The sequence below is a fragment of the Trichoplusia ni genome, chromosome 4 (assembly GCF_003590095.1).
Source record: "Trichoplusia ni isolate ovarian cell line Hi5 chromosome 4, tn1, whole genome shotgun sequence".
NCBI lineage: Eukaryota > Metazoa > Arthropoda > Insecta > Lepidoptera > Noctuidae > Trichoplusia > Trichoplusia ni.
The window spans coordinates 9029597-9053071 of record NC_039481.1 but is presented as its reverse complement, the minus strand read 5'-3'; the positions used below and the strand labels follow the sequence as shown (position 1 = coordinate 9053071).

Below are 23475 nucleotides of genomic sequence, written 5' to 3'. Positions count from 1 at the left end.
ACTGAACGGATTTAGAAACTTTATTCACATAATAGTTTATAACCAGGATTAACGCATCTTTAATAGTTTTGATCCCGATTTTGTTCCCGTGCTAATTGCAATTGGAACAAAAAATCGATTTTCGATTTGTATTGGGCGGGCCCGCGGGCAACAGCTAGTTAACAAATAAATAAGTACTTTGATTCTAAACCGAAAAAACCAATCGAAACTTGTTTTTCTTTTATGAAGTTTTGAAATGCGATTCGAACTATTTATTAGATTGTATCGTTACTTATGATTGTCATTACAAGCTTAATGACTATTATACTTTTGTATCGGGAGCTAAATCATCACAATCTGATTAACGATTGTTTCGCGACTGATAGTCAAACGCTTCTGTATCTTAGGGGTACATTTGGTGCGCACTGCAGTTCTGTTATTGGACGATAGTTACAAGTAAGTAAGCAATTAAAAATAATCAAGGTTTGGTGGTTGGTTAGTGTTTCTTGCTCGTTCTTCTCCATGAGAATCTACCTTCCGAACGAGCGGTAGCTTCAATAGGAGACGTTTTAAGCAACTAATTAGAAGGACAGGTCTCTCGCTAGCATGTCAATAAAGAAAATTAAATAAAAAATAAAATATAACATCAACAGAATCATTAAATAGGTACGAAGTTCTAAGGAAAAAGATCTCGACAACATAGCAAAAATAAACAGGACTGCTTTTATAACATTGATTCTTGCCTTCTTTTGAATGATTCTAAAAAATATAATCAACGGTCATCGCACGGTGATTGCGTTGACTTTGAAGTTAGATTTTTAGTTTTCTACGTAGGTCCAAGGGAGACGATTGATTAGATGGAATTATATAGATGAATTTTTTTTTATTAGAAGCTGTGTCTTAAAGAATAATACTTCTAATAGCATTTTCCCTGTGATTGTACAAAAAAATGCTATATTCCAGCCCTCACTTGCTCGATTTTGTGTTATCTGAAAAAGGAAAAATAATGTTAAATATGTTTGCCTGCATAATAATTTAATAAACGATACTTTTTTAATAGTTTTATGATTATTCCCTTTTGTCGCGGTAGTTTTCGCAAACATATAAGAATTCGTTTATGACAATGGTTGTCTTTTACGAGGGTCGAAGCCAGGACACGCCGCTTTCTATAGGTTTGGCGTTGTGTCCTCAACCACTCGGCTATCCGTGGAGTCAATTTGTATGGGCCCTGCAAACGATGAATTATAAATTAATTAAAGAACGATTAATGGAACTTACTGTTAATGTTTACTGTGTACCTATAATATTTTGCAATGTCGTTATCTCCAAAAATGTAAAGTGCCTAGTATATTTTTGTCAATTTCTTATACTTCAGATAAGTGCAAAAATACCTCTCTAATATTTTCTTCCAATAACTGTCGGAGTAAAAAGATTTTTATTTTTTGCACCCATCTCCTTCTTCCCAGTTACCTTCATTTCTCGGTTTTGTATCTTTGGTTCCGTATGAGAGGATCAAAACGGGACACTATCACTGAGGCACTGTTGTCTGCTAAGCTGTCCGTCTATCCATGTGTCTGTCCGTCTGTCACCAGTCTATATAGTATGCATAGACAGCTAGATAGACAGTTGATATTGCCTCTATAGAAATAAACAGGTTATTAAAAGATGTAACGGTTTACTCACGCGTATTTATCAGGGTAGCCCGACTAGTTTCGGACCCAACCGGAGTCCTTAATCATGAGCAGACGCGGCGGGATCGCGAGTCGAACTGACTTCGACTCACGATAGTTATTATAAAAATAAATAGGTTCTCAAAATTAAGATCGATTAAGTAACGGTGATTTATAGAGACCAAAATAGGTGAGCTCTCAATAAGTTTACGAAACGCCACCTATCAACAAACTGACCGCGGCGAGTGCGGCTTAACTTCTTATCTTTCATTATCACCATAGCACGTGATATCCTTTCCGTATGCGACCTCCTTTAATTTAGGTGAAATCCCAAATTATTGTTATATCATTGACGACTTGGTTTTTGCAGATTGTCTAATTAGATAGATGGTAATGTGTGTCAATGGGTGATGGCGGTGTTACCTACTGATTAATAAAGGGGTTAATTAATTTCTACAGGTATAAATACTATGCGGTGTTGTTCCCTAATTATCAGTTCCTTGCTGGATATTTTAAAGGTAAGATGGGTATTTTAACCATTTTCTTTTTAAATTTTGTACTTTTTAATTTTCATCTAGCTCACTCTGACCCAATGCTGGGCAAAAGCCTTCCCATTTAATTTAAATGTTAATATTGTGATTTGGAGTGTGCAAGGGATAAAAAGTTTTTTCTCTTATAGATCTAATCTTGTATCAAAATGAAGACAATCACAGCCTTGGTTTTCCTCATCGCAGTAGCAGTCGGTTTGCCACAAGTCGAAAAAATAAGTAAGTTTAGACAATATTTGATATGCTTTAAAAAAGAGATGAGAAAATTTTAGCAAAGTAAAGGTCTTCAGTATTACCTTAAAATGTTAACTTTCTGTTATTTAAAAAAAATGGCTCCCAAATTAAGGCATTTCATCCTTAGTGCTTCGTAAAGCGTCATTCTAGACACATGCTCAATGAAATCCAGACTCAGTCGTAATCGAACCCGCGACACGCACTCACAGGTTTGGATCGGTGACCTAAACCACTCGGCTATCCGTGCAGTCAACTGTCGCCGTAATGGAAAATAGCACTACAATATACATCGCAGCGTGCTTTGAGAGCCATTATTAAAGGCACAATACAATTGTAGAATCACAGCAACAAATGCCCAATCCACTAATAATATTGCCCAAAATCCACGCGTACAATAATCATTCCTATTACATTTCCAGTCGACTTCAGAGATGAGCGATCTGTAAGCAGTAACATAGTGGATGCCATTGAAGATGTATGTCAGACCATCAAGGATGCTGGTCTCGACCCCTTGTATATCGAGAAACAAGAAGTGGCTTACGAATTGCCTGTACCTGTGTAAGTTTTTCTTTTAATATATTATTATTTCATCTTCGGCTACGTTTTCGAAACTTACCTTAAAAAAAACAATTTCTCTTTAAAATAAATAGTTTATCTTGAATTATTTTGCTTTTACTTCTTGATTTGTTTGTTTATTAATAAGTATGCCCATTTAATGATGCATCACTTTTTATACGCGTTTCAGAATTTTCAACGGCGCTGGCTTGGTAGAAGAGGTGATTAGCAACGGTTTAAGTGACGTTGATGTTAAGAGGATGAGTTACAGCATCGTCACGAATCGTCTTAACTTTGATATTGAAATCCCGAAAATAGTGTTTGGTGCTGGTAAGATTTTTTTTCTCATTTATCTGTGCTGTATTGATTTTGCCATCTGTCAGGTCTGTTCACTGTCCCAATTTCTATAAACATATGGAATGAAAATTTATACTATATTTTCGATCCTTAAAGCCAATCGTAAGATCCTAGTGGCAAGATGGTATAGTCTAGTGGTGACCGGTCTTACTGCTGGACTTAAAAATCAAAGACTCCAGTTTGATTCCAAGGCATTTACCGTCTTTTCGAATGCTGTGTGCGTAGAAATAAATATCACAGCTATCGTTTTTTGAAAGGCACGTAAATATTTGGGTCCTGCGCTGGATTGAACTCCGGGCGTGTTTAATATATAATGTGTAATAAATATCCCTTATTATTATATTTTACCGTGAAGGAAAAAAATGACAAAGAAAGCCAGTATTTTTGTAAGGAATAACCAATCTAGTAAGAAGATGTCGGTTCTCCAATAGAACCGCCGATGTCAGATAAATATTGTTATTGTGATAAAAACATCATTAGCACTTATGTATTGCATTAAAATAAAGCTATTGTTCGTTTTCAGGCGCTGCTTCAGCCAAAGCCACGTTCTTTAGTAACAGATTTAGTCTGGAGGCATCTGGAAAGTGAGTATCTTGCTCCATTTTAGTTTTCTTCAAAATTCCCGTAATCATATTTCTTAATTGTTGACGGCCCAACACTCTAAAACGGAAGGTTAAAATGTTTATGTCACAGTTAAGACGTCCTATTTGAGCCAAAAGCGCATTTGATAATCAAGTCGGAATTTTCGCTTCTCCTTTTTCTTAAGTTAGTTTAATATTAATACTTTCTTAAGTACTTTACTGTATACAAATAATCTGGTTTCTTATAAGTAAAAACGTTCAGTAGTTTCCGATATTTAGCCTACAACGTCACAAACTCATATACGAGCAAGGGTGTAATGGCGCTAGTTGCGAGAGGCCTATGTCGAGATGCCGTGATAACTTGAGTTGATTGATAATATAGGTATAATGGATAACTCATTATACCTTTCATACCGTTTTTTTTCTTCAGGATGGAGATCCAGCGCATCCGTGTCTCCGGCCACGTTCGCGTCAGCATTGGCATCATCTCCGGCATCACCATCCGAAATGTGAAGATCGACTTTACTTTAGGCGGCATCGATGTAAGTACTAGCCAACACTTAGTTAAGTGATGCAGTTCTAAAATGTATATTTGTCTCAACATTCCATTTGAAGATGAAAAAGATAGCTTAACAGCTAATGACGCCATATTGTTGTGCATTGTTAATTAATGCAGTTGTAAGTTCGAAACTGTCGCATTGTAGATAAAATATCAAAATTGATACATGTTTATTATTGTAGATGTTTTGGCTTCGTTTTTGACGTTTCATTGCAATGGCTGTGGATGAAGAAAGCTTTCTTTCCCCTTTTTACAGTATTTTAAGTATATTGAGTAGGAAAAACGATATTTTCCTCATTTTTAATAATATCCTTAAGGTTTACTAAAATATTACGGAACTTTCTTTACAGTCTGATGTGAAACTGGCTCTGCAAGGTAAAGACTATTCAGACGCTGTCAACAAGTTCTTCGGAACCACAGTCCCTTCTACCTTGAAAGATCACAGTGTAAGTATATATATTACGTTTCTTCAAATAACCAGGGCTGTGAGTTCAGACGTTATTGACATAAACCAAGCTTGATATTTTTTATTCGCCTTACTATTCTATTCTATTCTTGCTGCAAGGCAATGCGTCCTCTCAATGTATTAGGTGAATACCGCTACGTCTTATAGTAATATTATTGCGGGCGTGTTTGTGTGAACTGTCATGGTTCCGTAACCATTTTAATATTAATTTAAAACATGGTGGTAGATACTATTCAGTGGTTGAGGTCACCACACCAAAATCACTAAGCACGTGTCGCGAGTTCGATCCCCGCATAGGATAAGAATTTGTGTGATCTAACACTTATCCTGAGTCTTGGTGTGTTTGTGCATGTGACCTGAATATTTGTGAAAACTATGCAATACAAGGATTATGAAATTTACTCTTGTGGCTAAGTCTAGCAGGGCTTACTGATATTTTTAATAAAATCACTCACAGTATATTATGCTTCCGTACCTAGTTTCTTATTATTCTTTCTATTTCCAGGATGAAATCAACGAGCTCTTGGAGATTTTGATGAAAGACTTAATTAGCGAATTTTTGAAATCATCAAAAGTTTTAGTTTAATTACATTTCTTAATATCGTACTTTAAGTTCACTCTAGTTACTTTTTCTATCTAATATTGAATCACTGAATATTTTTTCGTAATCATCGATTAACATTTTCATTTAATTATAATGTAAGTAGTATTATAAGCAATGTATTTGGTACAAATTAATGTGTAACAATAAATATATTCTTTTAAAATATATTTCTTTTTTTTTCTCACCCAAAGGGTCAAAAACTGCACCACCGACTTTTCGTCTGCCCTTTCTTCTGTCACCACTTGACCGGTTGTTTCAATTTAGACTCTAATTTTCACATATGCCTAGCCGGTCTATTGACAGACACTAAAAATAAAGATCAATTGTAGGGGGCCTTGTTACCGTCGTATATCAGATAGGTGACAAATTAATTTGTGGGTTAACCCTTAAATTTATGTGACACCCAAACGTTTTGTTTTTATTTATCCTATTTGTATAAACCCTCACGATTATGTCTTCCACTTGACCGCTTTTTTGTATTTTTTCTTGTTTATTTCCACTTATAGGACAGCAGTCGGTTCATAAACGTATCTCATTACACTTGTATTGGCTAGCTGTTGTTGGTTGATTAGTCACTAACAAATTTTATCAATCAATGATGTAATAAAATTCATAAAATTTTTCTGACACTCCTACATTCTTTGATTGATTGACTGTTTATCAATTGATTGAGCAAATTATTTGTCGGACCATTAATTAGGATGTACGTGGATCACAGGTGTGCAAGTAATAAGCACTACATTTATAATCTCTATATCTAAATACTTCCTTGGAATAATAAAAGGTAACTCGTATTAAATGTTCTCGTACCTAAATTAAATTAATCGTCCAATTTATTACGAATGCACTCTTATTAGGTTCAATCTCATTAACTATGATAGTCGGAGTCGATGGAAGTCGTACGTCGTCGTCGTCATGAAATGGTAGTCGAAGTTGGTCGACCAATTATTTTGAATTTCATTTTCTTCATTTGTAAGGAATTTTCGGTAAAGCAATTACGACTCATACTTGAACGGTTTTTTATACTCACCGGTTTAATTTTATAGAGTCAGTATATAAATTAAAAAAAGTTTATAAACTTGGATGTGAAGGCTTTTATTTCAGGCAATGTTTATAATTCTTATGCTTCCTTTATATTTTTAAGATTCCCTGAATAGTTTCTAGAGCCCCACTGAACTGTTTATCAAATAATCTAGGTAGCTAGAAAAATCATCAAATTTGGCCATTTTACTATTTCGCCAGTTATGTTACTGGATAATGTGGTAATCGAGGCGAGCAATCATATTTTTAGTTTTTTTTTTTAAATAAGATATCTTCTGGTGACTCCTTCAGCTTTGGATTGAGCGAAAGGGAGCGTCTGACTTCTACTGACTAATACCCACCCTTTTTCCTTTATTTGCCCTTCGTGTATCGGGGCCTCGGGAACCCTTTCGGACCAGCCCACTGATCCTGCGACGCCGGCTCAGGCAGTTGAAGAGGCACGAAGTATTTTTAGATTGGGAGTCCGACTTATCATTATGCTATTCCCCGGTTCACGCTTTTCGCCGAGATAAACAAAAGAAAATCATTTCATATTTTTATGATACCTTGATAGAAACCATGGGACCAGAACATTATTTTTTATTCTTACTTTAATTGAGCGTTTAAGATTCTATAGAAAACTGATACACATAGTTTGGATAAATGACGACATTACAGATAAGGGCATGTAATCGAAATAACAGAATGTTTCTGCAAGAATTAGGCATTTAACAAACAGATTACAAGTTAATTAATATGCTTATCGTTAGATAACTATATAAATATGATAAAAACGGGCCACACCAAGTTAATAATAACGGGAGTTGGAAAAGGTAAGACGAATTTTTATAATATTTTTTTTGTTAAGTGAGTATTTGTTTTTTGTAAATAATTCATTTTAAATTAAAAAGTGCTATTTTTTACTTTTAAAAAGTGACAATTAAAGATTAACTATTAAGATAATTGTAATTATATGCAAGACTTAACAAAAGTAGGGGTCTAATCTACTTTTGAAATTAAAATTGTAAAGTTTCGTGCGACTTCTTGCTTTCCCGCCAGCAACACTTCTGTTTTCAAAAGGATTTGGAATCACGCGTTCTTAAATTAAAAAAAAACCATTGCATGAAATTTTTTTTCAGCTTTCAATTATTTTTTCTAACTTATTTTTTTGTGTTCAGGTAACTCGGTCAAAATGAAAAGCTTCATCGCGTTTGCTTTACTGATTGTTGGCATCAGTGCCAATGCAGTCCCTACCTCCAACGGTAAGTTCAGTGTCTCGCTTAGCAACATCTTCTTTATAAATATTGTCATCGTATACTCTGTCCTACTATGCAGTTATTAAATCTTTGCGACATATTACATAGTTCTGGCAATTCACAATTTTCATCACGAATCGCGTTAGTTTTACTATTGCTCTCAATTGAGAATTTTTAAACTTTAATCAACTGTTTTCTCTTGCGCCCGCTTCAGTTACCTATCTCTAAAGTCGTAAGACGTTATTTTTTATATTGAGTTTGTTACAGTAGTGATATAAAGATCAATCCTACACCATAAGAGCTGGTAAGCTCTCTTAACTTACGACAATCATCTTTCATTATTTATACCTTAGTTATGATATCAATAGGCGGTTTTGAAACCTATACGACTTGCATAGGTTTCAAAACCCACTATCGAGATTTTGGAGTTCTTACCCATTTCCCGTTGCTAGTTTGATACTTCACCCAATTCATCAAATAATTAGAATCGTGTAGAATGAAAACCAGACCTTCTAAACAATAGAATACTAAAATTTACTATTATTTGCAGTTGTTACCACCGACGGTCGTAACTTTGTATCTGACGCCATCATCGAAGCTATTGAGGATGTCCAGCAGTCCATTATTGATGCAGGATTAGACCCCCTCATCGTCAAGAAAGAAGTATTCACTTACGCTCTCCCGGTACCCACGTAAGTAATTATTACAGCATGAATTTTTCCTTTTCTTAAAATGAATCCTATTCGTATGAAGTCTGTAGGTATTTCCCTTGCCCTTGCAATTAGTTAATTAGTGTACATAAATACTAAAATTGAATTGTAGTCACAAGAGTTTGACCTTTAACGTTAACGATTGTAGATATGATCTTCCGCCAAGAAGGTCACTACCTTTTTGGCGGGAGACCCATGAGGATTCTTGTGAATCACAAATGTTTGTCCTGAGTCTGGGTGTCTTTGTGCATGTGGATTAAATGTTTGTGATCAACTATTTGGGAATTTAATCCTTGCGTAACGGATACAAGGATTAAATTCCTGAATGCTTAAAACTTATATTTTTGTCTTCGTCTCCAGGATCTTAAGCGCCGCCGCTCTCGTCGAGGAGGTTTACGGCTTCGGTCTCAGCAACATCGTCATCAACCACATCAACTACGCCCTCTTAGCTTCCCGTCTTGACTTCGACATTGAACTGCCTCTTATCCATTTGTCTGCAGGTAAGTTCAGCTTAATGTTCAGCTTGATGCTAAACTTATCAGTTTATACGTAATTTTCTTAAGTAATTCAGCTACTAGGTAAGGTAGGGGCCAATTACGTACGATTATTATTGGGATTAGAAAATCGGTCTCTATGCCTATTGGAAAGTATGGAATGTTGTTTTTGTCAGTGCCCATAGTCTAGAAAAATAATGCGATTTTAAACAAACAATGGATGTAAGAATATTTATTTAACTGAATGGATGTTTTTAAACGCATTTCTTGTATCGCCAGTTATCTGTAACAGTTAACATAACATAAAAAAAATAGTTTTACATAGAACTTCGTAGAATTACTACTTGCTATAAACCTCTTTTAATTTATACTTCTTGTTGCAGACAAAGTCATTGCTGAGGCTAACCTCTTCAATATTAACGCAGAAGGTTCTCTTGACGGCAGGTAAGACAAACTATAAAACCGACTTATTATTTTGGAAAAGGTGACGTTCGCATTTGTGGCAAACGTGAAGAACGCTAGGCGGGGCATGCACGAGTGACACTGTGGCTCTAGGTCAGGCAGTTGAAGGGGCCCGGGTGGTTTTCGTCAGTGAGCAGAGCGCGACATACAATCAGGCCTTTCAAGCAAACAAAAAAAGGCCGCCGGGCAAAGCAGAAAATGTAAAAGGAGGATTTTATCGAAAACCCCAGTTCTTTGTATATTAGTTCAACATCATTTTGGTACTCTGTACCATAATCTGCAGAAAGTAAGTGACGTAAAAAATATTGATGTTTATTTGCTGGACCCTTATTTAAAGTGATTACGAAATGAGATATTATCAGATGATTAGCAGCCGTATTATTGATTTCCATTTCCTGCTATATGTGGGGTCATGTGACAGTTTGATTACTTAGCCTTTGATTAATTGAATATAGTAATTTTGCATTTGCATTGATAAAATTAAAAAAAAAATCTTGTTGTAAAAAAATATACTAGTTCCTTTAATAGATTTATCATAATCACAGCCTTTTACAGCCAACAATTATGGTTTATGAGAGACTGTATCTTAGAAAAGAGGTCAAATACAACATATGAATATGAAAATCGATCACCTTTAATAAAGAATACCCTAATATATGAGTAAGAATGCGGAACGTAAACATCTTAGGTAAAATAACGCGCATTTTATAAAAAAGACGCGCGATTAGCGTAATACCAGTAATACATCATACTTTTTGTGTCAAAATCTCAGCGATAATCTCGGATTACTCTAATTCCCAAGATATATAATTACAGAATATTTTTTATCAGCAGAAATTTGAAAATATGTCGCAATCTGTGTTATTCAATACCAATTCGAACTGCATTGATAAAAGATATTTATTTGTTGTGCCAGAATGCGAAAAGTCTTTATCATGTTATGTAACACGAATGTTAAGTATGGAAAGGTTAGGAAGGATGAAGGATTGCAACGCATTGCCATACACCGACACAAAAACGCGGATGACGTAGCACGGCGGTTCAGGTTTAGTCAGTAAAAGTCTGACACTACCATTTCCTCAACCGAGGAAGTGGGTGTCTATGAGGATTCTCCCGCCTTACTATAGAGAGGGAAAGGTTAGCAAACCAAATTTGCAACGGGGATCTATGGAAATTTAGATTAGAGATTCCTGACCATTTTGGGCAGTTTTAAAAAATTGTTGAAAAATAGACAGATGATCATTTTCAACATAGAATCATTTGTCCCACGATCTACGGTATAGTAGGTACGGCATCTAAAATCTCAACCAACAATTCAGTCTAAAATTCGTTTATTTTATTCCAGGATTGACCTCCAATCTCTCCGTGTGAAGGGTGTTGTAAATGTTAATATTGGAATCATTTCTGGAATCTCCATCAGCAACGTCGACATCGACCTTACCCTTGGATCCATTGATGTAAGTATTTCCTTAGGTCTTAATAGATAAAAATGAACACGAATTTCGTCAGTCTTTTTCGGGTTGTTTAAATATTACATGAGATAATCTGGTATTCGTAATTCTGGTAAGCATTGCGTAACTCATCTAGAATTAATATGCCGAGCAGAAATAATATGAAATTTCTTCAAAAATACAATGTCCTTTACTATTTTTGTTAAAATAAGTTCACATTAATGGTTGAATTCTCTTTTTCAGACCAACATCAGGCTCGTCATCCAAGGAAACAACTACTCGGAACAGATCAACAAATTCATAAGCGAAACCATCCCAGAAGTTCTCGACGAATTCAAAGTGAGTTTATTAAGATTATAGTAAGCAACAGAGGTCGGTTAGTCAGTTAGTCAGTAACATATTTTTTAAACAACACAGATAACCGACTTCAACAAAAAGCTAAATCGAAAATCTTGATGAAATTTCACAAAAATACCGACGTATAGAAAACCTGTTCTTTTTTGACGTCGGTTGAAAAGTATAATTCCTCATTTATGTTAATCTGATCGAAAAAATGATGAACGTACTCTTACTACATGGACATAGCTGTAGAACGACAATCTGTTAAATTTGTTAGATTGTCCAGAGTGCAATTTTTAATCTAATATTCTAAAACTCTATACAGCGCCATCTAGTCTTAAACTAAGTAAATCTGGTAGGTACTATAAGTCAACCTAAACAAGCTTAAAACATACATAGAACTGATTCAAGTTTAAGGCCACAAATCTATTCTTACTCTGTGCTACAGTAATGTTTACTTTTCACACTTAGTATACATCCAGAGTTTAATTAGTAGTTTTAGTTAATTTCTCGTTTATTTTCAGGACGATATCGACGAACTCCTCGGAATTGTCATCAGGGACATCGTCAACGACAACTTGTAAGGCGTCATCAGAAAACAAAAGATAAATAAATAATTATTTAATAAATTATTTTTACCAATATATTTCTTCTTTTAAAGCCTATTTCGAAAACAAAAAGGTATTTATACTGGTGCTCACGGCTTCGCCCGCATGGAAGTGTGTTTTAGCGGCAAAACATTTTAAAGCAGTGGAATAAAAATAGATTATTAGCTACTTTTATTCCACTTAAGTTAATGACAGATGCCAGCCACCTTCGTACCAACTTTCATCGAAATTGATCCTCTCGTTTTAATGTGAAGAGGTAACGAATACATATACACATAAGTTATGCAAATACAAAACATATATGCACACACAAGATTTCGAATGTATAATGTGAGTGAGATGGCACACATAACATTTATTGCACTGGCAGCACTCGTGGTCGGGGAAAAACACGAACATGACATTCTCGTCTAGCAACACAGCAGCAACGTCAAAGTCTGTGCTAGTTTAGGAATAAATTAAAATAGGTATAAAGTAGACAAAATCGTAAAGAGTAACGCAACTTAAATGTAGCTGGGAAGGGCACTCAGACAGACGTGATGGCGATGCCGTAAATACAAAAGAAGTTTTAAGTATTTTGCACTATTACAAGGGTCATTATAAAGTTAATGAAATTCGACGGTGATTTTTAGAGTACATAATATATAATGACTATATGTTTAATTTATTATCTGATTTGGATAATAAAACATTATTTTCTGTTAACATTATTTGTTTTCAGGATCACAATTCACGATGTAAAACTAAAACACACTTTCATACGAAAATGGCCTCAGAATTGATGAATGTGATTCAACAGTCCAAGTAAAGAGAATTAAGGTAATCTGTTTACTTATTGTCTAGACAGAACGAACAGCTGTCTGAACTTGTTCAAACTCTTCTAAAATTTCTAACTAAACAAAGTTTAGTAATTTTAATGAGGTTGATTTTGTCAGAGTTAGTCGTAAAGTTTTAAGTGATTGAAAGCAGGGCCTCAGTTCTGCTATTTACAATGGCCTTGGCCAATTTGAAACTATTCCTAATTTCTTAAGACTTTTCCCAGCAAAATAATTTGAAATTCATTGTATTAACTGAGTGTTCCGTACCCGTACCTACTGAATTTTCAATTACTGTGTTGAATAAATGCTTAGATTAAAACGTATAGCACCAATTTTCATTCTTTCATCTGCCATTGTAAATAGCGGAATTGGTGCCCAGGTTTTTGCAAAAATGGAAGGGTTAATAAAATTTTTGTTTTTAGAATCCTAGGTTTACCCAAAGAATACAATGTGTGACCTCCTGACCTTCCGTTCTTCACCAGAAGTTTCTACTAACTTTATTCATGAGCCGTTATAATTCAACAGAATATTTTTTTTACTGATGATTTAATTAAAAAATATTTTGCCGCAATAATTATGAATAGTTGATCACATAGGAAGTATATTAAAAAAAAAACTCGCTAAAAAGGAAGAAATGTAGAGCAGTGAGTCCCAAAAGTATTTTTAGGCCCTGACTCCTTAGACTATTTCTGAATACCTGAGTCTTATCCACTTCAACGACAATTAATATTTTCTCTTCGTGTTAATGATAAGAATTCAGTCGTTTTATCTGTAAATCTATTGTTACTGATATTTGTCAAGCCATTGAAGAAAGGAATGTTATATTTTATAAGTACGATGAGTATTTGTCTTTTGATATCTGTCTTGTTTGTAACTGACCGATTTCAAGGCCGTTTATGACGTGTATGACAGGGTTATGAATTAAGTTACAAACGAACCCAAGAGATGTATTAAAAATTAATAGATTTAAACAATCTAAATGCTCATGTTTTAAATGTCACTGTTCAAATTTTACCAAAATAGGTCCAGTCATTTTATAGATGTAAAATGCTTTGTTTTGAAGATACTCTGAATATTACAGCCTGCTGGCTTATCGGTCAGTACCTCAAAATTGAGTTACACAAATCCAACCGGAACGACAAACAAACACAAGAAAGTGAGTGTATTTAAAAACGTTGGAAAGAATGTTGTTTTTAATTCTTTTAGTAATAGAACTGACAGAAAGAGATAAAAGAAGAGTGGACAAGTCTAAGCCCTGTAGTATGACAGAGACAGCTAGAACCCTTGATATTCTAATCAAATTAATAATCACCGCGTGATATACTATAGAATTTTATCTTCAATTCATGATACTTGCGACAAAAATGCTAAGAATTTATTTTGATGCTACATTAATTATTACACTCTATGAACACAATATTTTACATACATGCGATCATGAGTGCCACCCACTCATGATGTTAATCCCTTTGTGTAATTCTGTAAGCTTAAAATGATTGATTAAGATTATCTTATTTGCTATACTAATATAGTAATGTTTCTTCTTCTGTTTCGTACCTAATATATTTTTTGATTGTAATTTTCTATGCTATTTTTGTTCGTGTAACTTCAAAATATAATTTAGTCTATTAATAATATCTATTCTATCTCATATACCTATTCTCTTTTTCATATAAATAATTTTAAATCAGTTCAAAATTAAACAAACTTTAATTAGAATCATTCATTTATTGGGTCACGTATTCCATAAATTATTATTTGATGCAACGGCTCACTCACGCGTATTTATCGGCGGCGGGGTTGCAAGTCAATCTTGCCGCCGCATCAGTTCACGGTCATTAAGGACTCCAGTTAGGTCCGAAACCAGTCGAGCAATCCCGATAAAAACACGCAAGTATATCGTAGCATCATTAAATAATGAATTATCCTAACGAAAGTTACTTATAAAATATATAACTTCCATTAATAGTATAAATAACCTCAAAATAATCGATTTTAACTACTGTTACTTTGCCATTGCAACATACGTGATAATGTCACCGGAAATATGTTTTGCGCAACATTTTAAACATAGTTTTAGTATGTTGTGATATTAGAACTATGTAGGCAAGTACAAAAATAGTACCCATATCGCAATCACGAGGCAAAATGCGGGGTGCAGTTTTCTGTCGTGATGTGTGAACTTCACAAGTATGGAAAGTTTAATACTACTAAAAACATTAAACGAGACTTAAGCAAGCCAAAAAACCGAACGTGAAAAACGTAAACAAGTCTGTATAATGACCGACTAACAGCATCTTGGAAGATTTTGGCACCCTTAAATTAAGTGTAGGTACCATTGCAATGATAGAAGCAAGACGGAATGCTAAATTGCTTTGCGTCGTCCCTTTTACATAACAGCAAGAAAACTTACTGCTTTAAGAATTGGTGAAAGGCGATGGGAGTGTTTGAAGTAACTGAGCATCGCTATGATTTTCTGGATTACTTTGAAGTAATATGCTGGATGTTTACCTCTTAAGAGCATCATATAAAATCAATAGGTAAGTAATAACCTGTCAGAGGCGAGTTGGTCTCGCGATTCTGAATATTTCGATCAAATGGGCTAGAAAAGTATAATGGTTGACATATCAATTTGAATGTGCACAGGAATTTACTTGTCGCCAACAAATTAAAATATTAAGATCTTGAGATACTTCTTCACTTGCCGCATATTGGTTTCATCTTATTAATTATTAAAATAATTGCTTTAAGAACAGGTTTTATAAGAAAACAAATGAGCACTCAAGCACGCTTATTAAATAAATAGAACATACAAACAATCTTGTTTTGTTACCAATTAATTGTACTTCAAAATCAAATACCATAATCGGTTATCAACATTTTTTTAGATAATTATATCATTATCGTGTGTTAATAGCGGATTATATATTTTATCTGTAGACAAGGTATACTCATTAGCAGTTTTGTGTTGAAACGCCAGCATAAGGTACGTTTTTGATAAACTTATTATGTATTTACATAGCTATGCAATAGAAACAGGCGGTAAATAAGGTTTTTTATGGTCAAATCCGCATGATGTAACAATTTCACCGAGCTGTTGCACAAAAAAGAAATGTTGTCATCAATAATTCCTTCAATCATAAATCATTTTGATGAAATCCTTATCCATTCAATATAATGAGGTATTGTTTATATTCAGTTACTTTACAACATTTAAAACGCTTTATTAAAAATAATTACAATAATAATAATAACTCAAAGAATCCTCATTTAATATGATATTCGGGCTCTTAACATGTTCTGAATTTAATGAATTTCAGACTAACAAAAATGCAAACTCCACTTATATTGATCTCAATCCTTGGTTTGGCGCTGGCGACGCCAATCCAGTTGATGAGAATCGAAGAAGCGTTATTAAATCAAGGTAAGGAGACGTAATTATAAAAATGTAGGGATCACTGAATGAAACTGTTTTAATAAAACTTATGATATGCAACCTCCTTCCTCCATGCATTTAAGTACAACTTACTTCAAAAGAACAAATGTTCTGCAATAAGGGGGAGTTTTTTGGTCCTTTCCAAATTGCCTTAAGCTGAATTTTCAAGGGGAATCCAATTATTACCTTTGTTTTACCAAGGCCATTAACTGAGGAAGAACAAATTTCCCCATTTAATTGCCTAGGTACAGGTATAAAAGAGATTTTTTTTCAAAATATGAGTAAAATCGGATGATAGTAAAAGAAATTTGATAAATGGTTGGGTCTTAATGAGAATATTCTGAATAATTCCAGATGCCGTTGTCAGAAATAGTGCTCTTGAGAACCTGCTGGTCGGGTTAATAGAAGACTTGAGAGGGACCATGCTGACTGGTAGTGATGATGTACCAGTTTTAGATCCCCTTGAATTAGACCACTTGTTTATTGGAGACGATGTCCTGCCTATTCCTGGGTAAGTATTATTCTCTTCACTTGCTATAAATAATAAAAAAGAGGGGACTTATGATTTAAGACTCCAGACAAAAGTTAAATTTTATCTTTTGAGAGCTCGAATTGGAGTGCAAATATTTATCCCCCAAAAACATTGCAGTAACGATAATCTTAGCCTTAATTTACTTATTATTTACTTGTCGTTTTGGTAAATACTTGCGAAATAGATAACGTTGTTTGTAGTATGGAAATCTGGCGCAATAGTTATCAGCCATCACAACGATTAGGATCTATAAATATCTACGTCGTGAACAACAACAAATATGTAGATTGTGTTCAATGTTTATTATGTTTCAAGCTATTAACAATTGCTTTAATTTCAAATTCGAAATACATTTTTTTTAGCTTTCGTAAGTTCGTCACTACTATCTTCTAAATCATTTTGATACTGTCTTTATTGTGAAGTTTGAAAGCGGGCATAGATGTACTTATTTGGAAATTATAACTATCACAGATAACCAAAGAGATGTTATAAAAACACTAATAATAACAACCGTAATAAAATAGAATTAATCTCTTCATAGATAAGGCTATCTATGAAAGTAGGCCTCTATTGTAGAACCTAAATGACGCATCCTAATTAACGTATTACGTGGGGTCTCCCTTTAACGATGAAATGAGAGAAGTTATAATTATGTTTTCTAGAAACTTCTGACAATTGTGTTTTTTTTCCAGAGCCAGAGTAGAAGTGAATGATGTAACAGTCTCAAAGCTGAGCACTTTCGTCGTGGATACTTTATCCGTCAACACAGTGTCTCTGTTCCTCCAAAGGTACAGCCTGGAATTTGATTTCAACGTTCCCGTCTTAGAAATTGATGCCAGTAAGTTTACTAACAATTTTCATGTAAAATTAGTAGAAGAAAAGAGTAGAGTGTCGTCGTCGTAAAAAACTGTATATCCGATAATTCGAATTGGACGATTATATATTTATGGTGCTTGGAATATCTTTAAATAACTACGTACAATAATAATTCTATGTTCCTTTTTTGTTACCAGGGCATTACGACCTTGCAATTCATGTTGCTGGTACCAACATTTTTGGGGCTGGAGATGGCAAGTACGTCATTAATTTAATCTCACTTATTTTTTCTGACATATTTGGATCAGTAAATCAGAAACGTAAAAACCGTACCTTTTTCCAGAATCGACATTATTAAGCCGAGGTTCAAGGGATCTTTATTGCTGGCCCCTAGACTGTCTATTGGCAGTGGCCTGCATTTGAACATTTTGGAATGTAATGTCCAATTCGAACTGGGAGGTTTTGAGGTAAGAATAATTTAATCTAGAAATGTATTCTCTAAAATTCAAGTCTTTGACTTGAATTGGAGAACTGACTGAAGAGTGAAGTGACTGATGATATAGGGATAGGGGTTGGAGATGGACTCGTGACGTTGAAGATGACATAAAAATGTCACCCATGAAATTAATGACCGTAACAACGTTGCAAAACAGAAATACATCATGTCTGGTCAGGCATTGTATTTACAGACCCTTTATTACTCTTTGAGTCCGAAATCTATTTTTCTATCTATTTTAATTATTAACTAAAAGTCCATTCGATGCACTGACTCGTTAATATCGACCACAAGAGTAATCGGAACAATTCTTTATTTCCAGTCTCAAATCAATGGTTTATTCAACGATGATTCACTCGCGGCTTTCATTAATACTTTCCTGAAACATTTCGTTCCTGATTTGGTGAAGCTTTATGAGGTAAAAAATGGACTATTTATATTTTTTATTACAATTTGAACTCTATTGCCTCTGAGATAGATTAAGTTCTTTTAAATGGTGTCAAAAAAAAATGGGTTTGTGGCTTTTATTTAAATATTATATCCAAAAGATTTTTGAATATATTATTGCGTTAAACAATTTTTATTAATTCTGTAAAATGTTTTGTTGTAATTTAAATTCAATGTTTTTGTTTTCAGGATGACATTAATAAGGTTTTAAGTGAGACCGTGAAAGATGTTGGCAATGACATATTAGCTGATATTAACCTCGGAGGAATTCTTGGTTGATTTACAGTACAGTACAAATATACTTTAATTATAAGAATGCCAATATACAATTTATATTCACTGACTGATGAATGAATAATAAACTTTGTAAAATACTTTTGCAAATAAATAAAAAAATGAAAAATGCATTTTGTTTTATTGCCTTAATTTAAAAGTAGAAAATGAATTGTCAAGAACAAATACAACGCCATCTGTAAGTAACATGAGAAATTACATGAACCTGAAATGATCAAGGGCTCAGAAATAGTAACTGTACCATAAACTAGATGGCGGTATTTAACAGAAACGTTAGTAAATATTGTTGCGCGGTCACTTTACTGCTTAATATTTATTTCTTCATACTACGGTTATATTGTTACTAGCTGACCCAGCAAACGTCGTTTTGCCTAATAAATTACTTCCAGTTGTATGTATTTTTAAAGCCACATTATAAAAAAATCCAAAATCCAAATCCAAAAATTAAAATATTTTTTTTAGTGTGAGCAACCCTTAACACTTAGGGATATGAAAAAATAGATGTAAGTCGATTCTCAGGCCTACTGAATACGCATATAAAATTTGGTAAAAATTGGTGAAGCCGTTTCGGAGGAGTACGGTAACTAACATCGTGACACGGGAATTTTATATATTAAAAGAAGATAAACCTATAACATATAATAATGGAAAAGCTGAAAACTCCAAGAATTGACTGAAAAACAAAATGAATGGCGGACCTTAATAAAAAAAACGAAATAATATGATACGTTTAACTATAATGGATGTATATCTGAAAATAAACGTATTTTACATTACTCTTTAGTCACACTGCGCACAAGCCCGATTTATTTTTTTATAACCTACAAACCTACTATTCCAATTATATTTGGAACATATTACGTTTGCAAGAAAATATAATAAAAATATAATAATTATAATATCATAGCATTATGAATAAGAAACAAAACTATTTTTATTATAATTTATTTATTTATTTACACTCTTATACATTACATTAAATATATGTACAATGGCGGACTTAATGCCTGAGCCATTCTCTACCAGTCAACCATAGGGTGATGCAGAGATATCAAGAGGTAGATGTGCCTATAAATAGAGGTCGTAATATATACACCCTAATTAAACATACATAGTGTGCAATATGTAGACTTACTTATTTACATACTAAAATAATACTAATACATAAGATATATTACATACACATACTTAGATTTATAATCATTTTCATATACACTTTTTACAAACATAAATGAATCAACTTTAGTCAGCGATTTTTCCCGCGCTTTGTTCTTCTATTACCCGGTTGTCAGTTTATCACCTACTTCTCGATAGCGAGAACGTTTTTTCTTTTAGATGCTATAAAACAAGGCTGTTAAATGAACATGGAGCGCAATTATTAGGATTTTGATACATTACATCGTAAATTGTAAAATTAAGGGTGTCTGAGTTGATGGCTACAGTAAACATTTCATTGCTGACGCTATGGGGTAAAAGAGGCTGTTATTTAACGATTTACGTTATAGTTAGTACTAAAACGAGACGCGGTTTTGTCTGTTTTTATATATATAAGTGACTAAATGGTGTTTCTGAATATAAATTAAAAAAGAAACCACATTTAAAAGTATGTATTACTATAGTAGGTTTCGTGAGCTGGATTCATATTTATTGATTTAATATCGCTCTACGTGTATGTATCGGGATAGTGCGATTTTCTGAAAAAAGGTCTCCCATCAACTTTCCGGCCACACAAACCGCTGCTTAACCTTGATATTTATTTTAATGATCTTTAGCATAGCGACAACACAGTCTAGCTATATCCATTTCACTGTCCTGGTGAGACGGACGAACTTACGGACTAAGAGACAAAATTATTTTAGTAATCCCAGCATTGACATTAACCTTACTCCATGCAATGTATAACTGTTAGTAGTAGGTATACTCTAAAAGGTTTCCAAGGTAAATGAAGCAAATAACACGAACCTTCGCCATTCCGAAACTTGAAAGTCCAAAGTTTTGCTAACAGTCACACGCGATAGTAAGTAAAGATACCAACATCTCTTAGAGCAAAACTTGTATGTGTTAAAGCGAGATAGTGCATTACGTCACATAGCGCCATCTCTTTTCTACAGCTGTAAATTCTTACTGATTTAAACTTAAGGTGGTAGGTAAGTACTGACTTAATTAGATCTTGTCTAAGTCACCTGTGCGAATGCTTCTGATTAAGTTTTTGAAACTTGAGGAATTTAGTACTAAAGTTTGTTTAAAGGTCACGGATTTAACATACGCGACAAGAATGACAATGTCTCGGGGTTGAGGTTTTGAGCATATCATCTGCCTAACGAGGTGGAAGTTTGACTGTTTTTACCCTCGACGTAAAACTCGTAATGACGGCGTGTTATTTATGTGTGAATTGTGTTTGCATTTGACTATTTTTTGTGATATTGTAGCTCGAAAACGAATGAATCGATTTTGATTGTTTTATTTTTGAAAGGTAAATTATTCGTTTTCGTAAGTGTTTTTGGATTTTTCATTATAAAGGTCTAGCATGGCCACCTAAAAATGTCGGATTACACATAATTATTTTATTCTAGTAATTTTGGTTTAGATATGATAAACTTAGAAAAAATATAAATAAAAGTGTGTCGGGATTTAATTAAATAGTTAATAAATGTTTGTTTCCGTATTTCTCTCGTTATTTCCTTGGTGTATTAACAAGGTGTGAAGAAGCAGGCACTTTATCTTTTCAATCATGAAAGAATAAAGTGCCGTGTCTTAAGAAAGTGCCTGAAAATGTACCATTTAAGCGTTTAATCTTTTGAAACATTTTGAAAAGTGGTAGTGGAGTTAAAAGTTTTCTCTAGCCTGAAAGACCACGCCTGGTTGCATTTCAGGGTTGTCACTTGTAGCATAACATTTTTTGTTATTTATTTTTATCAAGTAAGGTGCATCTGTCAATTTTTTGCCATATATGTACATTAGTGATGTGAGAATCTTTGGTTTTCAGGACTGACGGTTTAGGTTTGAGTAAAATTTCAAGAAACAAATTAATATCAATAAGCCATAACTTACAGTCAATTTCATTTTTGATTTCAGCTGAATAGAAGTTAACGGGAAATTAACACCAATATGCATTGAAGTACCTATGACGGCTTGACATGCAACACGTTCATTAAAAAGTTAGTGTTACCAAAATATTACATTATTATTTATGAGTTAATTTTCATTTCACGTGTATACCAGATTGTAGGTAGTCCAGCCCTAAGATGTAGGATAAAACTGTCGAATGGCATCTCAAGGGACCGATAAGTCGCAGCGGCGGAGATTCCAGTTTCAATCCCTAAGTATTTTACAACATGACAGATTTGTCATGCTATTAATAGATAAACATTCCTACATAACCTCAAACCATTGAAAAAAGCCTGTTAAGTGGGAGTCGGCCTCGTGAAACTGAAAATCATTTACAGAGAGTTCTACTCTCTGTAAATAATTTTCAGAATAGAAGAATTGGAAAGAAATCACCCTTGAAATGTAAGTATTTGCATGAATTAACCTCGATCGTATTTTTACAAATTTCACTTGCCTAGCTATCACAGTTTATTTATGATACAGACAGATGGACGCCCTGACACACGTACCGATGATAACAAATCGTAAGGTATAAATCGTCATTAGGTTAAAGGAAAGAAAGGTGAAGAAGAAGAAAAGAAGCCTTATCATTGACAGATGCTGAAATATTTTAGAAATTTCACATTTTGTTAAAACATGAATTACTGATTATAACTAGCGAGGGAATGATCCAATCAAGCGCAATGCGATTAATTGCTCGTAAAAATATTAGCCATAAGCTGATTAAAACATTACGCCCCGTGAATTAACATCAAAAACCCTCAACATTTAAACGTAATAAACCCAAATCCAAATAAACGAATTATTTTAAATATCGTTTCCACACAGAAAATCCTAAAAGGAAATCTCTACAGTTTTCCCTGTAAATTATAGTTCAACTTTAAAGCACCATTTAATAAATGTGTAGCCTTCAAATTCCACATTTCATAACATTTGTACTATTATAATATCTGCATTAGCAAACTAGGCCTGTACTATGAGAACGTAAAATATTACTATCGCTGTTGAAAGAGCGAGAAAGCGTTATATCGCGTGTAACGTCATCTCTTTTTCTCAACGGCGATTGTCCTGCTTTAGCTGTTTCATATTACGTGTCTCGTATAATCTGTGTACTGTGCTGACGACTATATCATTTTAGCTGCAGGCTCAAATATCCGAACATTGAATGCTAATGTTTTGTATTGAATGAATAGTGCACTATTCAGGATACATTCCAATTAGTTATTTGGCAATAAACACTAATCATTTTGATAGAACTTTTGACTTTATTATTTGGATCCCCTTTGATAGAGGTTTATTTTAATGTAGCTATCTTTTTGGAAGTTATTGGATCATATTTTTTTGATATCATATTACTTAGGGGACTATTTATTAGAGCAGGAGGCCTACAGCCAAGTCTTAAATACATTATTATGAGTGTGATGCCGTGAAAGTGCGCCAAAAATAATATTACTTTAAGGTATGGTGATAGGCTATTGGCCTAGCCGGCCTAGCCGATTCTCTAAGCATAATCTTTGCAATAGAAAAAGATATAATTTGCTTTGAGAAAAAATATATTAAGTCCGTCACGTAATGTCCGATTTATGTTATTCTAATTTTATTGCATCAGCCAAAATACGAAGATAAAACGCACCA

General features: G+C 33.8%; 3 protein-coding genes across 3 annotated transcripts; all 3 read left to right on the top strand.

Annotated features, from left to right (window-relative positions):
- Positions 1-2148: 2148 nt before the first annotated feature.
- Positions 2149-5720, top strand: LOC113492932. The gene is made up of 8 exons (XM_026870663.1): positions 2149-2167; positions 2329-2416; positions 2851-2989; positions 3177-3316; positions 3867-3927; positions 4355-4466; positions 4834-4929; positions 5455-5720. The coding sequence occupies exons 2-8, from the start codon at positions 2347-2349 to the stop codon at positions 5533-5535; spliced, it is 699 nt and encodes a 232-aa protein (XP_026726464.1). The 5' UTR covers positions 2149-2167; positions 2329-2346; the 3' UTR covers positions 5536-5720.
- A 1602-nt stretch (positions 5721-7322) lies between these two features.
- On the top strand, positions 7323-11917 carry LOC113492929. Its single transcript, XM_026870660.1, has 8 exons — positions 7323-7406; positions 7752-7835; positions 8380-8521; positions 8900-9039; positions 9417-9477; positions 10841-10952; positions 11190-11285; positions 11810-11917. The coding sequence occupies exons 1-8, from the start codon at positions 7358-7360 to the stop codon at positions 11867-11869; spliced, it is 744 nt and encodes a 247-aa protein (XP_026726461.1). The 5' UTR covers positions 7323-7357; the 3' UTR covers positions 11870-11917.
- Positions 11918-15599: 3682 nt separating this feature from the next.
- LOC113492928 lies at positions 15600-18756 on the top strand. Its single transcript, XM_026870659.1, has 8 exons — positions 15600-15697; positions 16032-16135; positions 16502-16658; positions 17372-17517; positions 17693-17753; positions 17839-17962; positions 18314-18409; positions 18628-18756. Exons 2-8 carry the CDS (start codon positions 16042-16044, stop codon positions 18715-18717), a joined length of 768 nt encoding a protein of 255 aa, XP_026726460.1. The 5' UTR covers positions 15600-15697; positions 16032-16041; the 3' UTR covers positions 18718-18756.
- Positions 18757-23475: the final 4719 nt, after the last annotated feature.